General features: G+C 38.5%; 1 protein-coding gene across 2 annotated transcripts in view; it reads right to left on the reverse strand.

Annotated features, from left to right (window-relative positions):
- Positions 1-23,416, reverse strand: part of uvrag (UV radiation resistance associated gene) — a 76,394-nt gene that overhangs the window by 13,965 nt on the left and 39,013 nt on the right. For both annotated transcript variants that reach the window (XM_026328406.1, XM_026328405.1), the window contains exon 13: positions 16,684-16,759. In XM_026328406.1, coding sequence (XP_026184191.1) covers positions 16,684-16,759 — 76 coding nt within the window. The remainder of the gene's footprint in view (positions 1-16,683; positions 16,760-23,416) is intronic.

A 23,416-nucleotide genomic window follows, 5' to 3' on the forward strand; every position in this document is an offset into this window, starting at 1 on the left:
ATTTACACACAGGAATTGGCATCTGATCCATTGTTTTGACATTTCAATAAACAGTTTGAAATGTCCAGAAGAATTACAGAAGAATTGAGAATAGGGAAGAAAACAATAAATTATTTTTTCATTTCTCACTTTGTAACTGAACCACAAAGTGAAAACTAGGTAGTTGCCATCTGCTCTTTGAGATGAACTGCACCTTTCCTTGCAGTGGTGTTATGAGCAATGGCACAAAATAAAATAAAATCAAAAAATATTTAAAAAAAACAAAAAACAAACAAAAAAAAACAAGTGCAACCCAATTTCAACATTCAAACTGTTCTAAAACTGACTCCGATAGGCTGTATGTTTTCGCCAACATCTTCAATTGGCTCTTCGGGACAACTTATAGAATTGTCTGAAGTCATACAAAAACATGAGAGAAGTGAAAACACACTGTCCATTACACTATCGCTATTACACTATTACGCTATTACATAATAAAATAAAATCTATAGAAATATGTTTTAAGATTGTAGTTTCATGTACTTTCTGATCTTAATGACATTTGCAGTATTTTGCCTTTTCTGTGTTTTCACAACTTCATTTGATTTATATCAAACATAATCCTCCTTCTCGAAGGCTCTTTCTAGCTCACTGGTGGATTTGAAATGGTTGATTATGTTTGTTACAGTGTGGTGCTTCTGGGATTCTGCCCATCTGGCTTATCTTGGGCACATAATGAAACTCTCTCTGCATTGCCTTCACTCATCCACTACATAAATTAAACTGAAATGTTGACTAGGATTCATACAAAATGCTGCAGATGGGACAATGAGAATATGAGGATAACATATGCGTTTTTACCGCTCGATTGTCTTCATTTAATGTGTATTTGGTTATATACTGATCTGCCTGCTGTTTTAACATTTTACATGTGCAGCTATGTATTGGACAACGGTAGGTAAAGCCTCACATGGTGCAATGGGGGTTCAAAACCTCAATCATGTGGTACAGCACAAAATATTTAATCTAACTTGATTAATCACTGCAGCCTTTTATGTGTCTCAATAAATAAACAGACCAGGGCTGACCAGTTATTTGAGTCTGGCTACAGTTATATAATATATTCACAACAGAAATTCACTTCCTTTAAACTTGAGCAGTTGTCTGGCCTTGAATACATGCCACGGTCATCATCACCCAGTGTTTAAGCTAAACTGGGAATCAGGATTCATAAACACCACAGCCGTCTGCTTACAACTGAAAATATCTTCCCACATATTTATATATGCAAAGAATCTTCAGTGCCTCAGATGTGACATGGACAACGTATTTCTTTATCTTCTTTGCCAAATTTTAGATTGCAATTAGGCCTGCTGCATTTTTTTAACGCTGCCACTAATTTATATTAGATTTAGAGTTGTGCATGTTCTCAAAACGCAGTAGTTCAGTGTAATAGGCAGTGACGTACTGTACTGGTTGCTCATCCAAACGCCTGGCCTCAAACATCCAAAGTCCAACCAAAAAAGAAAAGAAGGATGAACATACCATTTGTAAATTATTTACATAAAAATGATCCAAGGAAGTAAAACTCACCGAAGCAGCTAAAAAGTAATAGAGATGAATCTTTCCATTTCCAGAAACATCAGAATTTTGCACCGATGGGAAAGAAGTCAGTTCAAACCTTTTCAAATCAGATTTTATGTCGGTATTAAATGTTGACCAGTTTATAAACTGATCACATCAACTCCACAAATAAATCAACATAAACTGAGTAAAACTGATGTCAGCAGCCTGCGCTTTTAAAATAATAAATTATAGTGCCAATTCACATTAATTGAATCTTGATAATATGACAAATACCTGCTTTGATTTGTTTTAACATAGAAATATTTAGTGAATGAAGTGTATGAACAACAGTTACACCCATCACAGGGGCGAAGGGCTGGGTTATACTAGAACAGAAGGGCTCATATGACGTGTTGTCCGGGAACTTGTCTACACCTGATGTGAACAGCCACACTTGAATGCGCAGTCATAATTGCTCATGCAACTTTGTTTAAACACACATGGTGAAGTGGTCCTACACAGATTTTCCTAATCTCAGTCTGGAAAGGCTTTGGGGGGAGTGGGTTTTAAGCATTGAAGGAGTATTTCAGACAAGCAACTCTGAAAGAGTATACTGGTCAACTAACGCAAGTGAAACTTAGCTGTTAACAGCTATTTGAAGAGAGAGAAGATAGAAACAGCAGCCACAAGGCAGTTTCTGCATTGAAATAAAGTCATGGGTTAATAATGTATGACTTTTATCAAACTTCACCATCTAAAGGTCATCTAAAAGCTTACAGTGGCCTGTAACTGATTTACAGCACATTAAGTTCAATATTCACGGTACAAGAATGTCTAGAGCTAAACTGAAAAGTACTAAAGGTCATTTGCTGCTATTTGCCGAGAAAATCTGTACTTATAGTAATTTTGTCATTAAAAGGAAAGGTTCATCAACCAGCCAGCACTCACAGGTGGTGGGGAGCACTGCTAAACATGTGAATGCATAAATGTCCCCTTGTGACATTACTTGAGTTAGTGTCGGGGGGATCCGTAGACTAAAATTCAGAAAACTAAAAAACTCAGGGTGTGGCATCAGAAAGAAGAGATCTAACCAAGACTTCTCTCAAAATGTGCAAGGACTAAAAGCTTTCACTTTCATAAACGCCTCTACAAGATTACATAATAGATAGTGGAGCATGTTTAAGATTAAGGTGTTTAACTAAGTTATTGACTTTAGCAGCAACCGTATCACAGTAAGATGTTCAAGAACTAAAGTAAACCCTGTACTCACATATCCATGGGAACTGCCTGACTTCATAGTACTACATGTTTAAGCACTTCCTTAACAGGTGACATCTAATATTCTTTGCACTTCCTGTCACTGTTGCCATTTCAAAGAAGCGTGTAATAAAACAGTTTTTAATAGTGTATACTCAAAGTTCTTCCACTTCATTTAACATCCTTTAACTTCGCTGGCTTTCTCCTTTTACTCTGCCCCCTTTTTTTTTTTTTTTACTTTTACTCCCCCTCTTTTTCTGTCTCTGTCTCTTCCACACTGTGGTAATGTAATACAGGTGTGGCGCACTCTCTGCGCCTGAGTCGGATTCAAAAGCAGCCCTAATTCAAACCAGATTCTTCCGTTGCATTACTTGTTGTTACACTTTGCTGAGTATCATATTGCTGCCAAATTCAGTCAACAGATTTACATAATTATGGGAAAGGATGTGTGAGATGAATAGGAAATTCAGTTAGGGAGACCACCGATGACAAGAGACCAATGTTAGTCTCCTCTGACCCCAGTCACTGCAAGCAAGGTAGGCGGTGGGTACTGCCATGCCCACAGTCTTAAATCCCTTCATGTTGTGGTTATTTGGTTTGCATGTGCCGGTCAGTAAGGAGGGCAGTAAGTGCTGTGTGCTGCAGTGACATCTATTGAAAGAGCCACCATCTGGTCATCAGGGCTAATGACTATCATCACTGTAGCCATGGAGCTGAGCACAGTAACCCAACACCCATATAGGCTGACCCTGTCTGTGAAGTCACAACACTGAGGTCAACTTCCTGTTAGCGGCGCTGGCATGCAGGGCCATCATCAATCCTTCATGGCAGCTCTTCCAACAGCTCCTAGTGCCTGGATCAGGCGTACCTAAAAGAATATGCTAATTCACTGCTTTGTAGTTTAAATTTCAAAGCACATGGAACTTATTCTAGAGGGAAGCCACAAAGGTTTGTGATCTGTACAGCAATTGGTGCCATAACGTGAAGGGTGCAAAATGTGTGACGTGTGACAGGAGCATAGCCTCAGTTCAGCACAAAATAACAAACTTTCCCCCTGGCTGAGGTTTGCCTTTCAAATAGCACCACAAACACCACAAACAGTCATTAAATAATCATCTTAATTTAGCCAGAGTCTGATCACACATTATATTATTTTTAATAAAAGTCTTGTGATATTTTAGGAAATTTATCTTCATATTTGTAATGTGCTTCCACAAGGCTCTTAGGAAAATAGTCGTCTGGAGAAGAGAAGATTAAATGTATGTTTGTGGGCAGGTGTGTATTCTGGCAATATCTCACTGTGAATGGGCATATTATTTTCTTTCCTCCTTATTTTTTGGATTGCTTTATGGCTGAGACTTTCTACTGGTATTACCAGTGGACTGGAGGTCACAAGGAGAGTGCAGGTTGTAAACTTGCAGATTTATTTCTAAGTGATGGCTGCTAAGAACTACTTATTTAAATGTCTGCTTATCTTTGCTATCTGTATTAAGCTGAAAGTGTGAGTGAGCAATAACAAGACAGGAAGATGAATAACAAATGATGTGGGACTTAGTTTTTTCTCAATACTCATCACTACATACAAATAGCAAACATTTTTGTCAAGAATCAACACAACACCAGTGATAGTACAATGAACATATCTGGCCTACAGTGCAACTGACAGGGAAGCTACAAGCCCCATCAAAACAGTAACTAGAGAGGCACAGACTAATGCTCCAACTTCCAATATTTTACAAAGTTCAAAGGGATTTTCAGTCAGATCCTGCTTCTATTCAACCAGGATAAAACATGAAGCATCAAACTAATTTGGGCTGGTGAGGATGATTATATATACCCTCATGCACAAGGATTTGACAGTATTTATAACATATGTATTTTGATTGACTGTACATACAATGCTGCAGTTTTTAGAATTTGTGTGTAAGTCAGATAGGGCCATCAGGATAGGGTTGTGAAAATATTTGAGCCCTGGCAGGAATTTTATTTGTAGGCCATCAGTTCAAGCAGACATGGGTTCTTGTAAACTTAATAGAACTTAAGCCCAAGCTGAGTTAAGCTAAACTAGGAAGTAGGAAACAATAGTAATGATGTAATAATAATAGTAATGACTCATCTTGGGTAAAAAATAAATAAAATAAATAAATATTGATAATAAAAAAAAAAACATTAAGAAAAATAAACTCACCACATATATTTGACTGCAAACAAATTATGCTATAAAATGCAGCATGTGTTCAGCAAATCCAGTTGTGTAAGAAAATGGATTTTTGAAAAAAAAAGATAAAAATTCAAAAGCAGTGTAATGGTACAATAAACAAAAGAAAAGTCATTGGCTTTCTTTTTCATTGGCTCAAAGTATCAAATTAAAATGCCACGATACTGGAAAAGTATAGACTGTATCCGGTTTACTTTGGAGCGCCTGGAGCATTCTCTGTTCATCTGGGTTTGTTCAACTATGACCCTGCGTAGTGTTAAGGATGTTAAAACATTTTTTGCGCTGCCAGTGGGCTGCTGTGCTTGAAATTGAAACAGTCATACACCAGTACAGAAAGATTTTCACATAATGAATGGCTGATTAGAATCAGGGACGGGTCTTCTGTATCCATGGCAGACTACAAAGACACAATCTACTGTACACAATATTTTAGAAAGCAAAGCAGTACTCATGGACCAAATCCCATGTGGAGTATTTGTTGCATTGATAAGGAGGTGTAATCTGTGATTAGACTAGCTGATTCAAGTTTATAATGTCCTCAGACTGAGTGCTGTGAATGCTGAGTGCTCTCAGTTCAACCCCACATATTGTAAGTTCTTAATAATAACTCACAGCTCATGGTTCTTGATTTGTTTGCCAGTAATACAATGATTAGGTTCAATTGTTCCAATTCCTCTCTAGTTTTTTCCAGCCTCCGTTTCCTAAAGGCAGACACAAACTACTACTCTACATTTTATTATAATAACCATAATTCATAGCATTCCCTTTCCTTTAAATATATACAATCCCTGCAGTCAAATAATAGCATGATAGGTGTATTTATGAAGCAGTACCATGTTCCATGTCTTCACAAGAAATTAATAAACCCATAAATGGTTTGATGGATTTTTAAAAACAATAAAGAACCAAATCCACTTCATCCACTTGTGTCATTACGGTTTTTTTGCCCCAACGCTTTTAGTGGCCAACTATATAGATTGTTACATTGATTCAGAGTGAGGGAAGTGTGAGATTGAATGTGTGGTTTCTAACTTTCTAATAAGCTGGACGAAGGCCACCTGTGAACTAAATTGGGCAGGGTGGAGTAAAATGAAACACAATCCAGCTCTTACAACAAGCAATTCATAAAAATCAGATACTTACTAAAAAAAAAAAAAAAAAAAAAAAAAGAAACAATAACTTAGAAAAACAAATCTGAGCTGCATTAATGAAACCTGACAAAATAAAACTTAAATGAAATATTTCATAGTCAAGGATCCAAACAACTGTTCACACACACAGCAGCTCTCATCAGTTATAATTTGATCACAACACTGTGGTCTGCAGACTCCTAACTGTTGACTGGCTGATGTTACCGGGTGGAGGAAGCCTTGTCAACAGGGTTAGAGGAGATGAATTATGATATTGTTGCTGACAGGTGAACTTCTATGGCTGTCACAGGAAGGAACAGCACTCTCCTACTCTCAACTTAGTGCTCCAAACTGTTTCACTGCGACTGAGAAATGGTCGAAAGGCAAAGACTATAAACACATAAAAGTTTAACATGTGCACTGACACAATATTATTTTAGCCTGTATATTTGTGTTTATATTGTAGCTGGATGCATATGTACTTAAGGCAGGGTGCAGTGTATGTGGACAGCATCCTAATTGCTCTTAAAAGCAATAGCCAATAACTGCTGGATGTTTTAACTTAAAAAAAAAAAAAAGGTGAGTAAACAGGTGAGTAACACCCTGGAGTGCAACAACAAACAAACTCAATTTAAATATATAACTGGAATGAGCAGTGACAGTAATAATTTTCCAACTAACTACTGAATTAAAATTCAACTGTACAGCAGCTTCTGAAAATATTCAGAGGCGACAATGCTAATCACTGTACAACGGTGTCAGCAGAGAAGGTAAAATTGTATTGCTTTCTATTTTAATGTTGAAAATATACTTTACATCATATTGGCCAAACGGTTCTGTTGTTACTGAACTCAAGATAAAAATAATATTTTTCATGCAGCTAATACGATGGAAAATAAAGATACTTCAATTCAACTTTCATGTTATTTTTAAGGAAAAGAAAAAATATTTTTGCAGTCTCCTTTTTAACTTGAGCTGGTGTTTATTTAACAACTGCTTTCATAAGCCACTTAGCCCCTTTTCTCCAGTAACTGTAAAATTATTATGTGGCCTCTGGGACAAAAGGACTGGGCTCATCACAGACACTTCATTAATAGTGAGAAAGCAGTGGCTGGATGGCAGAGATGATGACATGACAGCGAGGACACCTCACCCATATTTTCTCCTTTTAGAAATAATGGAGGCTGACATCATGGGATGATGTAGAGACATTAACCTAATGAGCTGAGAGTTCATTGGTGGAGAGGGGTGTTGGTTCATCTGATTTTCAGGGGGAAAAAAAACACTAATGCTCAGATTAACCTGACAAAACCAAATTACAGGAAAGAGACATTGGCTCTCTTAACGTGATGATGGGTGCCACTGAAAGAACTTTGTGGTTCAGAACTTCTGCGTTAATTCAGATAAAAAGCTGCCGATTGGCCAGAGTCAAAGGGCTGTAATTAAATCCACATGGAAGCGAAAACTGCACTGGAAAGAAGGACTAACATGGAGCCAGGAGAGCTGATTTTTTTCAATGACCAGATGGGGCCAGCATTGTTTTATTCTATGAGCTGTCACTGAGCTGCAATAAGGCCTGAGCTCATGATAGAGCACCTCTACTCCCAAACACCCATATGACAGCACACAGGTTTTGATGAATTAACAAGAAAAACAAGTTTTTCTAAACTTGCTGACATAAAATATACTTGGTCTCTGCCCTCTCCAATCTTCTGACAAGTTGGTGGGGGCCTCGGGAGTTAAGCTTGGCCAAAAAAAAAAAAAAAAAAAAGCCCACAAGCAAAGAATTCTTTGTTTGTATGACTTGGGCCAGTTTCCCCCAACTTTACGAGAAAAACAGAAATGACCTTAACCACTACGGATATTTTAAAAAACTATGACATAACTATCATAAAAGGAGTAGATATAACCTCATGTGAAGAAAAAACAATGTACTTAATTTGGACTGTCTGATAGGTTTTTCTCTTTCCTTCATCTAGTGAGCAGTAAGTTTTTGTGTAACATAAGCCAACATTTTTTAGATATTACCACAGAAGTGGAAGTGAGAGAGAGAAATTTGTCTGTAAAAATGTTGGGAATTCAAAGAGGCCCAGTGATAATACAGAGTGGTATACTGTAGCTTATAGTGAGACGACAGGAGAACAGACTCCAAACAAACTTACAACCCACTGTAAACTGCACCATTACGCAAATGATGGAGCAGAACAGCCAAAACTTTCCAAACACCCAGAATCACAGCAAAGCCCTCGTTTTCTGAACATTTTGCCAGTAAAATCCACAGTCCTGACTGTGGGAAGAACGTATTTTAAATTGATGAACCACTTTATGATACCGTCATTAAACTGACTGATTGTAAAGGCCCAAAGAAAAACAAACTAACCATGTTTCTGGATCTTGACCTATGTATTCTATTTTAAGATAAAAATGTCGGTACTGGTGTATCTCTGTCTAATGACACTGTGACCCTCATCCAGCCAGAGACTCATCAGTCTCAACAAGTAATAATAATAATTTCACTTGACACTAAACATTGGTATTAAATATTGGTGAAGACTTAAATAACCAAAAGAAGCTGAATATTTTTGCACACACAAAATTTTCTCCAATCACTCACTCTGTCTCCCTTATACACAGCACAAGCAGGCACACCTACACACAGACATAGGATTACTCTTATATATAGTGGAACTTATTCCTCTGGTACCTCTTTGTGGTGATGGACCAAACCTGGAACTACCAACCACAAAATGTGGAAATTCAATTAGATGAATTTAAGTGTTTCATAAACTCATAGGTGGCTATCCAGAGGAATTCCTATAAAACCCTGAAGCTCAGGCATAATCGCAGCACATTGACGGCTTCACTACGTACACACACCCACAACTGAAAACCACAGAGTAGTGACATACAGTTTCAACTGTGGCCTGAAAGCTGCTGATAAATCCCAACTTCTGGCTGACAGCAAGTAGAAAGCTAACATAGCCTACTACAAAGACCACTCTTCATTGTACTGGTCTGGTCTGGAGTATGGCTAATTTCCACTGTTCATTCTTATTAAAAACAGAACCTGGGGCAGAAAGCTTAAGGTTTTGCAAGCACAGCACTACATATGCTCTACCTCCTTTCCATACTTTCCCTAATACAGCAGTATATGGTAAATATCTGTTTATAGAGGAGAAAAAGGTTCCACCAAAAACTCTCTGGCCAATAAGTGGCACCGGATGCAAGCTGTAGCTAAAAACAAAAAGTTTGTGATGGAAACCATGAATCACACAGTAAGGCTATAAACATCCATAGGCTTTCAGAGGTATATGTTAAGACCTGGGTTTGGTTAAATAGTTCAACAAGGAGTTTCAGAGAACCACAGGACAACTAAAGCACTGGAGGTGTTTGTTTTTTTTCCCTGTAAGATAAAAAATAAAAGTTTTAATCTAACTGTAATTTCTCAAGAGTGAGTCTTGCTATATTGTAGAAATGCAGTAGTCAACTTAGTCAAGTTTCTCCTGACACATCCGCTGTTCAACCTCAGCTACAATATCCAGACCGCAGGTTACTGCCAGTTCATGTCTCACAACATTTATCAGTTCAGTTATTGCAAGTACCACTGCTGTAAATGAAAAAAAAATATAACAAAATACATAATCTTAAATGATCTCATACCATATTAATTCAGATGGTGTCTAATACATACAATGCATTATCCCAATTAGGTAACAGTACTGCATGCTACAGACTAAAACTTTCTGATAAACCTAATCTCTCCACATCATGAGAGCAATGACGTCTCTCCTTCCTCTTGGCATCAATCACCAGGGACAGCCATTGGCTTACTGTCTCTGCTAATGTTAACAATCTCACAATCGAAACCAGCCTGCTCTCAATTTATCCCACTTATAACCTGCCAAAATAATTTCTTGCTTGAAATATGATAAATTAAGTACACTAATGAAGTGCTTTTTACTGCCAGCAGAGTACAGAGACATTGCTAAATGTGGCACCTTAATGGCATTCAAATGCAAAACACACTGACAAACAGGCTCTGTAATCTTAACCTCTATTATATGTGAAGAGATAATTATCCAACATTTGCACAGCATGTGGTCATGTGGGAAATGACGCTCTGAGCATACATATTCAGGTTATTCTTCACCAGGCTAAAGCAAAAACAGACATGTTTATGGCTTGGACTAAAAGAACTTCACTCAGTACTTCATTTCTTCTTTCCTGTTTAGGGTGAAAGAGAGGTATATTACATTGACTTGGTAGTGCATTTTCTGGTGTCTGTCCCACCCATTATGTGTTTTATCATATCAATCCCTGTAAAATTGAAAACGGATGTGGTTGCTATGGAAGGATGAAGAGAATGAGTGGCAGCAAGGAGTTGTAATGATCACTTCCAGGCCCTGCCTGTCTTAGGCTAAAGATGGTGGCAGAGCCTGGGGAACCGTCCAGGGTTCAGGTAAACAAACAGTGTATTGCGAGCTGCATTAAGATTTCTGAACACTGAGGAATCTGTTTGTTGAGATGAGGTTTCTGCAGAGGCGGCTGTACAGAAGAATGACTGCTGTTGTTCAAGCGAGACAGTGCAGATGTAATCATCTATTTTCCTTTCTTTTTTTCTGGAACGTTCTCTGGAAAGCAGTGAGAAGTGAGTCACGAACCTCAGGCCTCAGCTGGACAAGGAGTAAAAGACCAACAGGTTTCTGAGGAAAACCTGGAATAGTTCTGTCTAAAAGTGTTCCAATTCTCAGAAATATCCTGCTGAAAAACAGGCTCCAGTTTCTGCTCTCATTCAAGGGATTCCAAGCATTGGAGAAGTGAAAAATAGTGAGAAGAGAGAGCAAAGCTTTTCTCCAGGGAGCCACAGAGATGAAATGATGAATCCTCCTCATCCATGATCTATTTTTCATATAAAAGACTCTTAAGAATGTCCTGGATATGTGGTTAGACACGATATCTATCAGTGCTATCATATTTAAACATGCTTTATACAATATTGTAAAAAAAAAATTCAATATAATTCAAGGACATTTTCCAAGACTTCTGACCAAAGAGATTAAGAAGAGAGTAGTGCATTTACAGTACATAATAGATATATCAAGCTGGTGAGAAGGAAGACTTTATTTGATGACCTACTTTCACTATTCAACATTCACTCATCGAACACAGTCATTTCTAATGTAAAGGTCCAACATCCTTACAGGAATGTAAACTGTGAAATCCCTGAAGGGATTAATAAAGTTTATCTATCGGAAAAAAATAATAATAATTATAATAATCTGGTAAAATCATTGTTTCACTAAAGAGACTCTTCACATAACCCAGTTGTAGACCCTGAACCATCTCCAACATTCACATTAAAGGAAACAAGGTAATAGCTAGAGATAGTTTCCTTTAGGGAATTTTACAGTCTTGACAACTTGGTCTGAGGTTGAGGGGAGTTATGAGGTGGAAGAGAGCTGCATAATGTTCACTTTTTGTATGTCTTTGCAGGACTCATATGGTTTTTATCGAAGCACAGGCACATGAGCTAATGGCCACAAAAGGCTATGCCAAGACTATGTCGTATCTCTTTTGACTGGGGTCATAAGCCTTGTTGCAGAGGTGAAAAGCTGAAGCAAGGCCCTAAAATCTGAAAAACTGTGTGGAAAAAAGGTGCAAGAAAAGACCTGAAATTAAGAGAATCTCTAACCAAACCTGAAGACAGATTCTGTGTATTTCTCTCTTTTTTTCCTTTTTGGCAGATAGTAGAGACTCTTCTCCAGCCAGTTCATTTTTACTTGCTGATTTTTATTTGCTTTTTTTTACCATGAGGCAAATGGGTGGTTTTAGTAAATGCAGCATTTTTGTAGTTTGGGCTTAGAGGCCTGTAGACAAAAGTCAAAATCTGACAGAGATTCTTGTTTTTATCAATCTGAGATGTTTAACATGAATATAATGCAAAAATGCTCCCTGTTCACTACTAGACTGAAGCTAATGAACTCTCTGTAGGTGAGAACGACTAAGGTATAAAGTACGGCAGGTGGTGCGAATTAATTTATTCATTTATTCATTTACAAAGCCTGAATCTATCAGCCCAATAAATGTCAATATTAAGTAATCAAAGTATCTTGAAAACACCACAGTAAATCCATAATTTCTATGAATAAATCCTTCCTAAGTTATTCGTGCTGGAGTACTTACAACCCTTCCAAACAGCCTCACCAAGGATCCTTCTGTTCTGCCTGCTGCCACCTCAACTAACCACTAAACCCAGCGGGTCTCTCATGAGTCACAGCATGTTTTATGGTGCCACAGTTGCCACTCTTAATGGAAACGGGCGCTCTGACGTATGATCCTGACCAACACTGTGGCACTCCGCCTGCAGATCATGGTGTGAAAATGCCCAGAGACTTGGAAAGTGGGAGAATGCAGGCAACTTTCGCCAGCAGACAGAAATAAAAGGGAACCAGAGGTGACATGGCTGGGCCACAGCAGATTTACTGATTCAATTTCTAAGATTTGGCATTCTGTCCATGGGGACCAAAAATATGATACACCAAGACGTAATTGTTATGCCTACTTCCTCTTTCTTAAAACCTAAAGTTTTTGTGTAGTGTCAGCTGTCATCCAATCAGCCCCACATGTGTGTTTCAAAACATCACAGCCTACTGAATAACACAAGGTGTAGTTAAATACAGCACATGGCCTGCTTCCAAACAAAAGACTGCTGGGTTTTGTTTGGAGTCAGCCATGCTAACTTGGATAATTTGTCTCTATCAACAGAGAAATGGCAGGTTTATGCCCCCCTGTGGATGGGCACTTCAGGCCCAATAATATACCCCTGACTGACTTCTTAAAAAAGCAGCAGCCTGATGCCATTTAATGAACAACTGAGCTGAGATGAAATCACGTTTTGTCTGAATTATCTTTTCATTTTTGGCATTGATTAAATTGGGACAAAAAGAGAAAACATGCCAACAAAAATAACAATGTCTCCACACTAACATGATTGACTTAGGCAGATTTGGCAATATTTTCTCCAAGAAGCTGGAGAATATCTATGCCTCAAATGAGCACTACATAAAACCTTACTTAACCTCTCTTAACAAATTAACCTGAAGTGGCAACATGGGAGTGTGTTACCACCTTACTTCCAGGGTGCTCCACGTAGCCTTTTCTTACCACTGACCTCATAACATGAGACCTAATAAAAGCAAATATCTCCCCCTATGCCACATCAAAGCATGGCTGACCCTGCTGTGGCCCTGATCCTTCACCAGCTTCCCCTGTATCACTTTCAAACACAACCACCCTGGGCAATTTTATAAGAGATGGACAGTTAATGTCTTCCACCTAGGCTCCAGTCAGTCAGCATACCAACCAGTCAGCCAGGTCTGCCTTGAAACGAAACCTCTGTTTTGTATCATGGCTTCACAAAATGCCTCAACCAAAAAAGTCCATTAAACATGCAAAAACCACAAAAAACTGTCTGCTGCAAGTAAACGCTATATCTGTCATTAAATCATTTAAGCAGTAGAAAACCAACAGTCTGTAACACTTAGTAAAGCAGTCATTTAAAAGGTCCAGTTAATTAACAAGAAGCATGGAACAGAGCAGGACTGAAAGGCAGTCTCAATAATAAAGTGCTTGAGAAGTTTAAGAAACCCTAATTAAGTTTTTAAAAAAACTGCATGTAGCATAAACAAGTTCAGTTGACTGCTGCTTTTCCCAGACATACAGTAACTTCAAGACTTGAACATGTGTGATGCCTGTGATGTGAGATCAAAGAAATTGAAAGATCAGACTCATAGGAGTGCACATTTTAAAGCACTGTCCAGAAATAAACCAAAGTAGGATGGAGAAGCTCTGTTTGCGGTGGGTTCTATTTTATCAATTCTGACATGTTTACCACTTATTCAGTTTTGAAACAATGGTCTATTATCACTCTCATATGGAGCTGGACTACTCATATAGCACCATTATATTGTTTTGGAGTCAAGCTGATAACTCATCCTTAACATACACATAGCCAGGCACACATGGACTGCATAAAACTATTCTTTGAATAAAAGCTGAAATTTCATCTTGTAAAAATACTGATGCTCTACCAAGCAGTTTTAAAGCAGGATGTGATATTATAGCTTTGGTAAAAATAGGAAAAAGAAATGATTTCCTCTAGGAGACCTAAAATCTAATGCTGCTATAAAATACAATACAATAAACAATTCATTTACTTCTGTGTGCTTGGCTTATATTAACTTTGCCATGCAGGCTTTCAGTAATTGACACAGAGAAGCGAGCCTCCACAAGGTTAACAATTGATAAGCAATAGAGATAAATATGCCTTTGGTTTATTAATTCAGAATTCCATGGATTGCACTTACAAAGTTATCAGGCTTGCCTGAGTCACGGTTAATGGGTTACATCTGGTTTCAGAGCCTTAAATCTGAATCCTTGTGTCACCAAAGATATCCTGCTGCCTGGATCTTATTTTCCATTTGCAGTGGACCACAGATCTTTTTGAAGCACCAAATATGCACTTTGTTTTTTTTTTGTTTTTTTTTTTTGAGGCAGCCATTTTCATAGTAACTTAAAATGTGCCTTGAAGACCTAACTCCATCATGCTTTCAATATTTTAATGTAACAAATTCAGTATTTGATTTATATTTCATTGCTGGGAAGCTGGCTTAGATACAGGACATTTCTCTTCAAGCCACTCACAAGTGCCAGTCAGCGATCAAACTAAACTTTCAGCAAGAGTGAGGTTCCAGTGCTACATTTTGTGACACCGCATGGTTAAGATTCACAAAATGGAAATCTCAGAAAGCTTAGATCAGATGTGCGACTTTAATGAAAAGGATTATAGGTGGGGGTTATGTGAAATCATGAGTTGCAGTATGCGCTGAGATTTGAGAAAAAGACTGCATAGTGTCATGCAAATTAAATCTCTCTCTCTTTCTGGTGCATACAAGAAACAAAAAATTGACTACACAATACCATCTGAACTAGCTTTTTGTAATGGTTTTAAAAGTTGGTCTACCCACATTAGTGTATGGACAACTTGTTAACTCACACTAAAATGTATGTCAGTGAAAAAAGTACACTCAACAACAACTAGCATAAATTTTTTTCTTTGAGCCTCAATGCCAAAATTCTTGCGAGGGTTTAGACTGACAATCAACAATGGAATGACAATGTCAGATTAAAATTTAGACTTATGCGCATTATGTTAACCAGATAAATTACAAGACCAACCTTGAATAATGGGTTCATTTTGGATTCATTACAAAAATATTATTCTGAAAAATGACAAACTATATTGAGTGGAACTGTTTTAAAACACAACAGACCTCTTTGTCATTATCTTTGGTGGGTTCAGACATTTGCTGCCTCAATTGTTTTGCTATCTGGCTTATTTTAATATTCTCCTACTACTTTTCCTACTCTGGTGGGCAGATGGCAGACTTTGATATTGGCTAGCAGCTTGCGGTCTGGTATTAAAAGTAAAAGCTCCCAAAGTGCTGCAGCTTGATGTCCATCAATCCTAGTCTCATTCAGTCAAGAGACGAAGAGAAAGCAGGGAATGGAATGGAAATTGTTAAAAGTCGGTGCTAAACCTTATGAAAGAATGGAAAGATTCACATAGGTCACCACATTAGGAATATCAACTACAAACACAGATAATGGCAGATTTACAGGCAGTCTCTACAGGAAGGCATTTGTAGTGGTGCACTGAAATAAAAATAAAGTGAGCTATAAAGAAAAGCTCAAACATTTATTTTACCTCTTCACAGCTGAACAATCACAGCATGAAAGAGGTGTGAATATCAGATTGTTTGGTTTCTGAAAGTTACAGAAATGGTTAGACAAAGACCTCAGAGCACACTGGTCCCTAATGGTTAAGTCTGCTGATATTCTATCCATCCATCTGTTATCTAAACCTGCTTATTCCTATTTAGGGTCACAGGGATCTGCTGGAGCCTATCCCAGCTCTCTTTGGGTGAAATGCAGTGGTACAGCCTGGACAGGTCATCATTCTATATTTTTCTTATTGTCATCAAGTCTCATGAAAAGACCAAGACCCAAAATGACTTCATCCTACTGACAAGTACTGCAGCGAAAGCTGAATATGTATTATTCCTCTGTACCATAGAGCTTCACTGTAGTCCATAAATCTGTTGGCATGGGTCTAGAGCCATGCTTGCACCTCTGTGACACTCTATTAATTGCACTGGTGATATTACTGATATGCAATGGTTAAGTCATAAATGACAAATGCTAGGATGCTTATGGTCCAGAGTACAGCTGAAGCTGATGGTAATGTTATTAGTATTACACAATTTCCAAGTCTGGACCACAATGTGAACTTTATACTTGACTGAAAGAACTGATCCAATACTTATTACTAAGTTTCTAGATACTGTAAAAACTTTGTAATGGGGTAAAAAATGTTACCCTAATTATCTTCCATCAAATTTGTCAAAACACATTTCCACTTTCACATATTAGTGGCAAACATTTATGTGCTGCATGTATGCTCATATATATTACCTGGGCAATGTTCTTGTTGAGTAAGTAGACCCCATACTCAAAATGAAACCTCTCTCCTCTGGGGTACAAGGGGAATCTAGGAAAGAGAGAAGGCACTAAGCATTAAACAGGAATAATTCATCTGCACCATTGCATCCATTAAACAGTTTGAAACAAAGATATTATGACCCTCTGTACAAACACAAAGGAAGGTTCATTGCTCTGTATTTTTAAATTATATGCACTAAAACAACTGTTGCACTTTTGCTCTGAAACAGCCAAATAATTCTTCTTGTTGCTGAAATCGCATGTTCATGTAAGAAGCAGCAGTTACAATTGCAGCACTTCGTTGAAGAATCCTGGTCTGGGTCTGTGATCCCATCTCACAGATGCCACCTCCATACCTTGATAAACTGAAATATCAAACAGAAGCAGAGGTGTCCAAACAGCCTGCACCCTGCCTCTCAGGATGAACAAAGAGAACTTTCCCTTTAGGCACAGTGGAAAAATCCCAATTGTGCCAGTTAGATCTTTAGATCTTTCTTTAAGAGAGTGTAGACAAAAGATGGAGAGAGACAGCCCTGGGTATTGGGGTGGGGTACTGAGGGTAGTATGCTGACATCTAGAGAGGGAAAATTCTCTATGAAAGCAGGAACTTAAGGCTGGACTCATCCCTTCCTGTCATTATGTGCTTATGTCTGCTGATCTCCCACTGAGGAGGATACAGTATATTGGGAATCCAGCTTCACAGACTGAGGAGGGCTTTGGTTTGAGAAAAGAAACACACACACGCGGGCACGCACACACAGAGTTTAGATCAACATATTTGTAATGACCTTTGCTATCTACATTCACATCTTACCACTATCTAAACTCCACCTTTAAATGCTTCACCTTCACCTTCAGGGTAACCTAAACCTAATCCCATTCTTAACCTCTCACCCAAACACTAAAGCAGTGCTTTCACAAAAAAGAAGGAGAAATGGAAAGATGAGAGAGAGTTTCAGTGCTTATTTTTGCACATGAAAGTAATATGTGGTCTTTATGAAAGCAAAACACAGCCACCTGCAAACTCTCCATGGCACAAATATACACAGCATCTATGTTGCCTTTGTGTCCCCAAGTCAAATAAGACAGGCAAGGAAGACCCATATCGTAACAATGAGCTTTTGGTCTTTTGTCTGACAGTGTTTTCATTTGCTACTTGAGTAAGATCTATGCAAAGGATATTTTGATCAGCTACTTCATGTCGAAGATTTTATAATAACAAGTCAGGAAAAACTGAAGAGGAAATTGAGCTCTTTGTCCAAATCTACATCTAGGTGACCAAAACGTGTGATCGACTCCATAAAACACATGCTTCTTATTACAACAAAGTGGTGCCAGGAGCGGAAGATAGGTTCTTATGTGTATATTATACAGTATGTGCAGATGTGTCTGTGTACATGTGGGTACTGGCAAGCATGTGCATCCACCATTCCTCCTTTCAATGCGCGTGTCCCCCTCCATCCCCAAGAAATGGGTCATGGGTCTTTTGTTAATCCTGTGAGGGCAAATATGGGGCTCTTCATCCTCTCTTGCTATGACCTATAGGTGCCTGAAGCAATGGGTGAATAAGGTGGAAATACATACTTCCTCAGAGCTGTCAGCTCACTGGACTTTACTGTTAAGTGAGGTCATGCTAACAGCACTGTGACTCTGCTTGGTTAATATAGTGATTTGGTGTGCCTGCAGCATGCTGTAGGCCAGATTTTGCTCCGACCTTTATGCGCTTGGAAAACAAATCTATGATGACACCCACATTTCTCCTGTAAAAGCACTTACCCTTAATAACATGAACCTACTGAGAGATTTTTAACAAGAGGTCTAAAACCAAGGTCTGTACACCAGGGGCTATATTCATAAACATTCACATAATGCAAAGAGTAGCTCTGAATGACAAAAGAAAATTGTCAGAATTGTGGGCGTTTCCAAACAATTTCCCTTAAACTTTAAGGGTAGATCTAGTTAAGATAAAAGTTATTCATGAAGCATTAAAAAAAAAAAGCTCCTACTGTAGGGTGGAAAACTGTTAGGAGTACGGAGGAAGACTTTTAAGAGACTTAGGGGTTTCTAAAGCAGAGGAGAAAATACCAGAAAGATGAAGAGGGAGAAGAAAATGTGCTCAAAACTCTGATTGACATTGAGTTAATCAAGCGTTTCAGATTATCGTGCAGGAATAGTGTTTATGGTTGATCTTATTACAGATGCATTCACATCTGTTACTACATTCACTGCAAGACTATCTAAATTTCCCTTCAGGGGCTAATAAAGTTTATCTCATCTCATCTTATCTCCTACCCAGTACAAACAGGCCACAATGCCAGAAATAAAAGTCATCACAATTCAGAGATCTAATGGCAACCAGGACAATGCAACACTGCAGCAGTGATGGCTTGGGTCTGTAACAATCTCCATCAGAAAAATGATCATGCAAATAATTAGCACAGCATCTCAGAACTTCATCTTGTGTTCAGCTAATTCTCTTTCCACTGGACACAGAATATACTTTATTGCAGGGTGACAAAAAGACATTCAGGGACATATCAGGCTTCCCCAGTGTTGACAAGGAAGGTAACTGACAGATTGCACACCTGAATTATTGCACCGTCAGAAAATGCAGAGGTTTATGTAAATAGACATCACAACAACAACAACAACAACAACAACAACATTCAAGTTGTTTCCATTGAGGGTAGCAGGGCCATTTCTCTCCAGTTACTTTAAACAAACTGAGCCTGTGAGTGTGATTAGGGGAAAATATAGAATAAATGTTTTCAAAGTAAAGGCTTATTATAATGCTTTTGTTTATGTTTAAAATCTTCCCAGATATAGCTCATTCTAGCCTTAAAATGAACTGTAGGGGTCCAAAAGCTGGAAAAGCAGAGTAGAAAAAGGGACCATGCAGTCAGACTCTTGTTGGTCCCCTGACATGGAGCCAATGCCCCATGGAGAAAGTGACATGCCAGAGGTCATATCTCAGCACCCGGAAATAACTAACAGAGAGCGGAAGAACAACACAAGGCTTTCCCATCACAGCTGGCACTCCTAATATCACTTCCCGACAAATAGATAGGCTTTGTTTGCTGAACATGTGTGAAAAGGAAAAAAGAGCAACATCCAACACAGGCTCCATCTCAGCGAAGTGATTAATGACTGCTGCCCACTGTGTCTAAAATCACACTGTGGAGACTCTGGCTCACCAAACATCAGGAATTCCTCCCAGTGACATGCAGTAAAGTCAGATATATTGTTGCACAGCAGAGGATCAAGGCTGGAAGTCTGAGGACAGAGGGATTGGACAAGGTACAAGGAGAGCAATCTCTTCAACTTTGTCCCACTGAGATTAAGACACTTTTCAAAGGAGATCTGAGCAAGAAATAATCAAAATTGTTTTTTCTATTATTTTAAAATTAGGTCATGCGTACTTGCCTCCTGTGCCTTGCGCACAATGCTGTTGCATATTTCATTTAATTTTGTTTATAAATCAAATCAAATATTTTCTATCATAGCACTCTTACTTGCATTACATCACTTTCTTTAATCAAACCATTCTTTCATCAGCACATCCCTCTCCTGCTCCCCTCAGTGGAAGGGTAATGTCCACCAAACTAACAGAGTAAACTGAATATGACAGGCACCATAATCAACACACCCACTCACTTTAGCATCCAAAAGAATGATTACTGAAAAAAATGTCTGTTTTCATCTAGCTAATTTTCAACTCTGCATGCACAGGACAATTAACTGAAAAAGAAATGACAGTAAGTTAAGAGCAGAAGTAAATCTGTCACATTTTTCTCTGTAACAGAAAAATGGGATGGTTAGCATCCGTGTGCTGGTTCTGTTTATAGAGACAAACCTATGTAATTAAGTTGCATCTCCCAGGAAAGTCCCTGGTCTGTGTGAGTGAGAATACTGTATGTACACACCCTGGCCTGCCAGCTCTTAAACTGGATGGTCTAGACACCCGTTCTCCACACAGACAACCTTCAAATACAAAGTAAGAAGGAGGAATGGCCATTTTTGCAAAGAGAAAAGGTGGGGCCCAAGGACTCTAGCTAAACCTATATGTATTTTGTTTTATACATACAACCAACGATATTAGATAATGCCACAAGGTCAGTGGGTACTTATAATACAAACTAGTAAGGGCATGTATATACTATAAAGCACCGTGCAGAGGTTTTAGGCACTTAAGATGTTTTACATTGTTATCATACCACCAGGTGTCTGATTGATCTCAGGATCATTGTGCAGGACAAGAAGTCCAAAAAGAAGCTACTAGAGTTCATGAAGAACTGTTTTCAGAGACAAGAAGAACCAGGAGTCTTGCAGCAGATGGTCTGACCCCCACAGAGCCCTGATCTCAGGAGTGTGGTCAGTCTGGGATCACATGAAGAGACAGAAACACTGGGACAGGCTGAATCTACAGAGGAACTGCAGCAGCTTCTCCTAGGTGCTGCAAAGTACCAGGAGAAACCTTGTGCAGGTCAGTCCAGAGAAAACTGCTGCTGGTTTAAGGGTAAAGGGGAGTGCTGGAAATACTGATTAGATTTAAGTTTGGTTCCTTTTATAGCACTCTGTATGAAGTTACTGATAAATGAAAAACTATATGTTCAAGCCCACTTCAAAATGCTGTGTAAAATCTATAAAAACAGAATGTGTTGGTGTGCAAATCTCATAAACCCATATTTTATTCACAACAGAACATAGAAAACAAAAGTTAAAACTCAAAGTTTGAAGAAAAAAATAAGGTCATTTTGAAATTAATGGCAGCAACATATTGCAAAAAAATTTGCAAATCATTGCATTCTGTTTTTATGTGGATTGTACACAGGTTTGTAGTTTAGCATCCCCTGTGTGTCTTTCATCCCTAAAAACCTTTGCATAGTACTGAATTTAAGCATGTTCTACCACACTGGACCTCCCTCTCTGATCCATTGTGTTAAATAGAGGAGTTTAGAGGAGGACACAGGCATGCAGGTGGGTGGTCGCACTCAGCTATACTGAGGTTCATGAGAATACAGTGGGAAGACTCCTAGTGGCTGGCTGAGCATCTGTAATCTATACACAGGCTGAGGTCTCCACATGTGTTGGCTTGCTTGTTTAGACATCCAAATTAATATTCCAATTGTGCAAAACAACAGTTTTGGCTCATATGCTTGAGATGAGGCTTGGCCAGTACTTACACCCCTGTTTTAATGGTGATGGTGGTGGTAGTGGTATAGTGGGGTGGAGGGGTTGTGAGTTTCACAATGTCTTTAATGTGCAATTTCAAACAGCACAAGACCATAAATCATCTGGGTCTGCCTTAAAAAAAAACACACCTGCCTTGCAACTGTCAAGGCTCTAATGGCAGTGGTTACTAAATAAATCACAGTGTGCTGTAATTTTCAATATCTGAGAAATGATTACACTGAGCATCTGTCAGAGAATGCTATTTTAATGACCACTGCTGCACTTAAGACCCCAGTATAACTGTTTCGCCATCTTGGTCTACACTGTTAAAGTGTCTCCTGAGTGATGTGGTGGTTGCTTGCTCTGTCATACTGGGTTTTCATCACAGCTCTTAAGAATATCCAGGAGTTTGCTGACCGTAGCTCCCAACCCACATGCTCTCATTTTCTCTTTCCTTCCCTTTTGTTTTCTTCCATTGTTTTAATCACAAGCAGAAATGCAGATGAGGGGCTCAATCTGTCCAAAACCTTACATAGTATTCACAAGCCCAAAACTAAACCAGATCAACACGTTATCCCAAGTGTAGTCTTTAAAATGACCCTAAATCAAAGAATTACAACACCTATTTAGGATTATTATTCAAACCACACAACAGTCTCAGATCAACACCAATTTTCTAAACCACATCTAAAGAATCTACTGCCATGCTGTGAAACTGGATTTAGGCACAGTGGAGCTTTGAGATAAATGGTAACTTAATAATACAATGCTAAGTATATCTAATGTTTACTCACCATGTTCACCATCTTAGTTTAACCTTGTAGCATTCTTGCATTTGTTCATTGGCCTTGAGCACAAACAGAAACTGATGTAAATGTCACTATTTTTGCAGCTGATTTAGTTCAGGGTAAATTAAATTTTTGATGTGATAGTTGCACTACAAAACGTCAAGGAATAATCAAAGTTACTGCAATTTATATCTATCTCATGACAATCTGCCCAGTAGCTGTTAAGACATTTCAGTTAAAACCACAAATCAAGCATCACCCTATTATGTTTCCACTACAGGAAAAGTCAAGAGATCACCAGTTAGGAATCATCCACTGAGCACCACAGATATCTGTAACAAATTTCAGTCCGTCCAATAATGGCAAGAGCTGATAGGTTCATTTTTTCTTCAATCTATGTACAATATAAACAAGTAAACACTATTACATTACACTATTGAATGCTTTCAGCTGGCTGGGCCATTCCTTTCAACTTACAGCATCCTTTGGAAAGCCATTCAGCACAGATGCTTCTTGTTATCTTTTTTAATGAACTATGGACAAAGACTGCTCTAAGGCTGCACAACAGCAGGACTCCAAGATAAAGGGCCGCTTATGCAAGTAACCTGTCAACCTAGAACAGACTCCTTGACTTCTTCACAACTATTATAAACACAGCACTCCTGCCATTGTCCTTGAATGATGTGGCAGAAAAACTCAAAAGACAAGTAAATATTCTTTTCGGTTCAAGGGTGCCTTTGTAGTTG

The sequence above is a fragment of the Mastacembelus armatus genome, chromosome 14, assembly GCF_900324485.2.
Source record: "Mastacembelus armatus chromosome 14, fMasArm1.2, whole genome shotgun sequence".
Taxonomy (NCBI): Eukaryota; Metazoa; Chordata; class Actinopteri; order Synbranchiformes; family Mastacembelidae; genus Mastacembelus; species Mastacembelus armatus.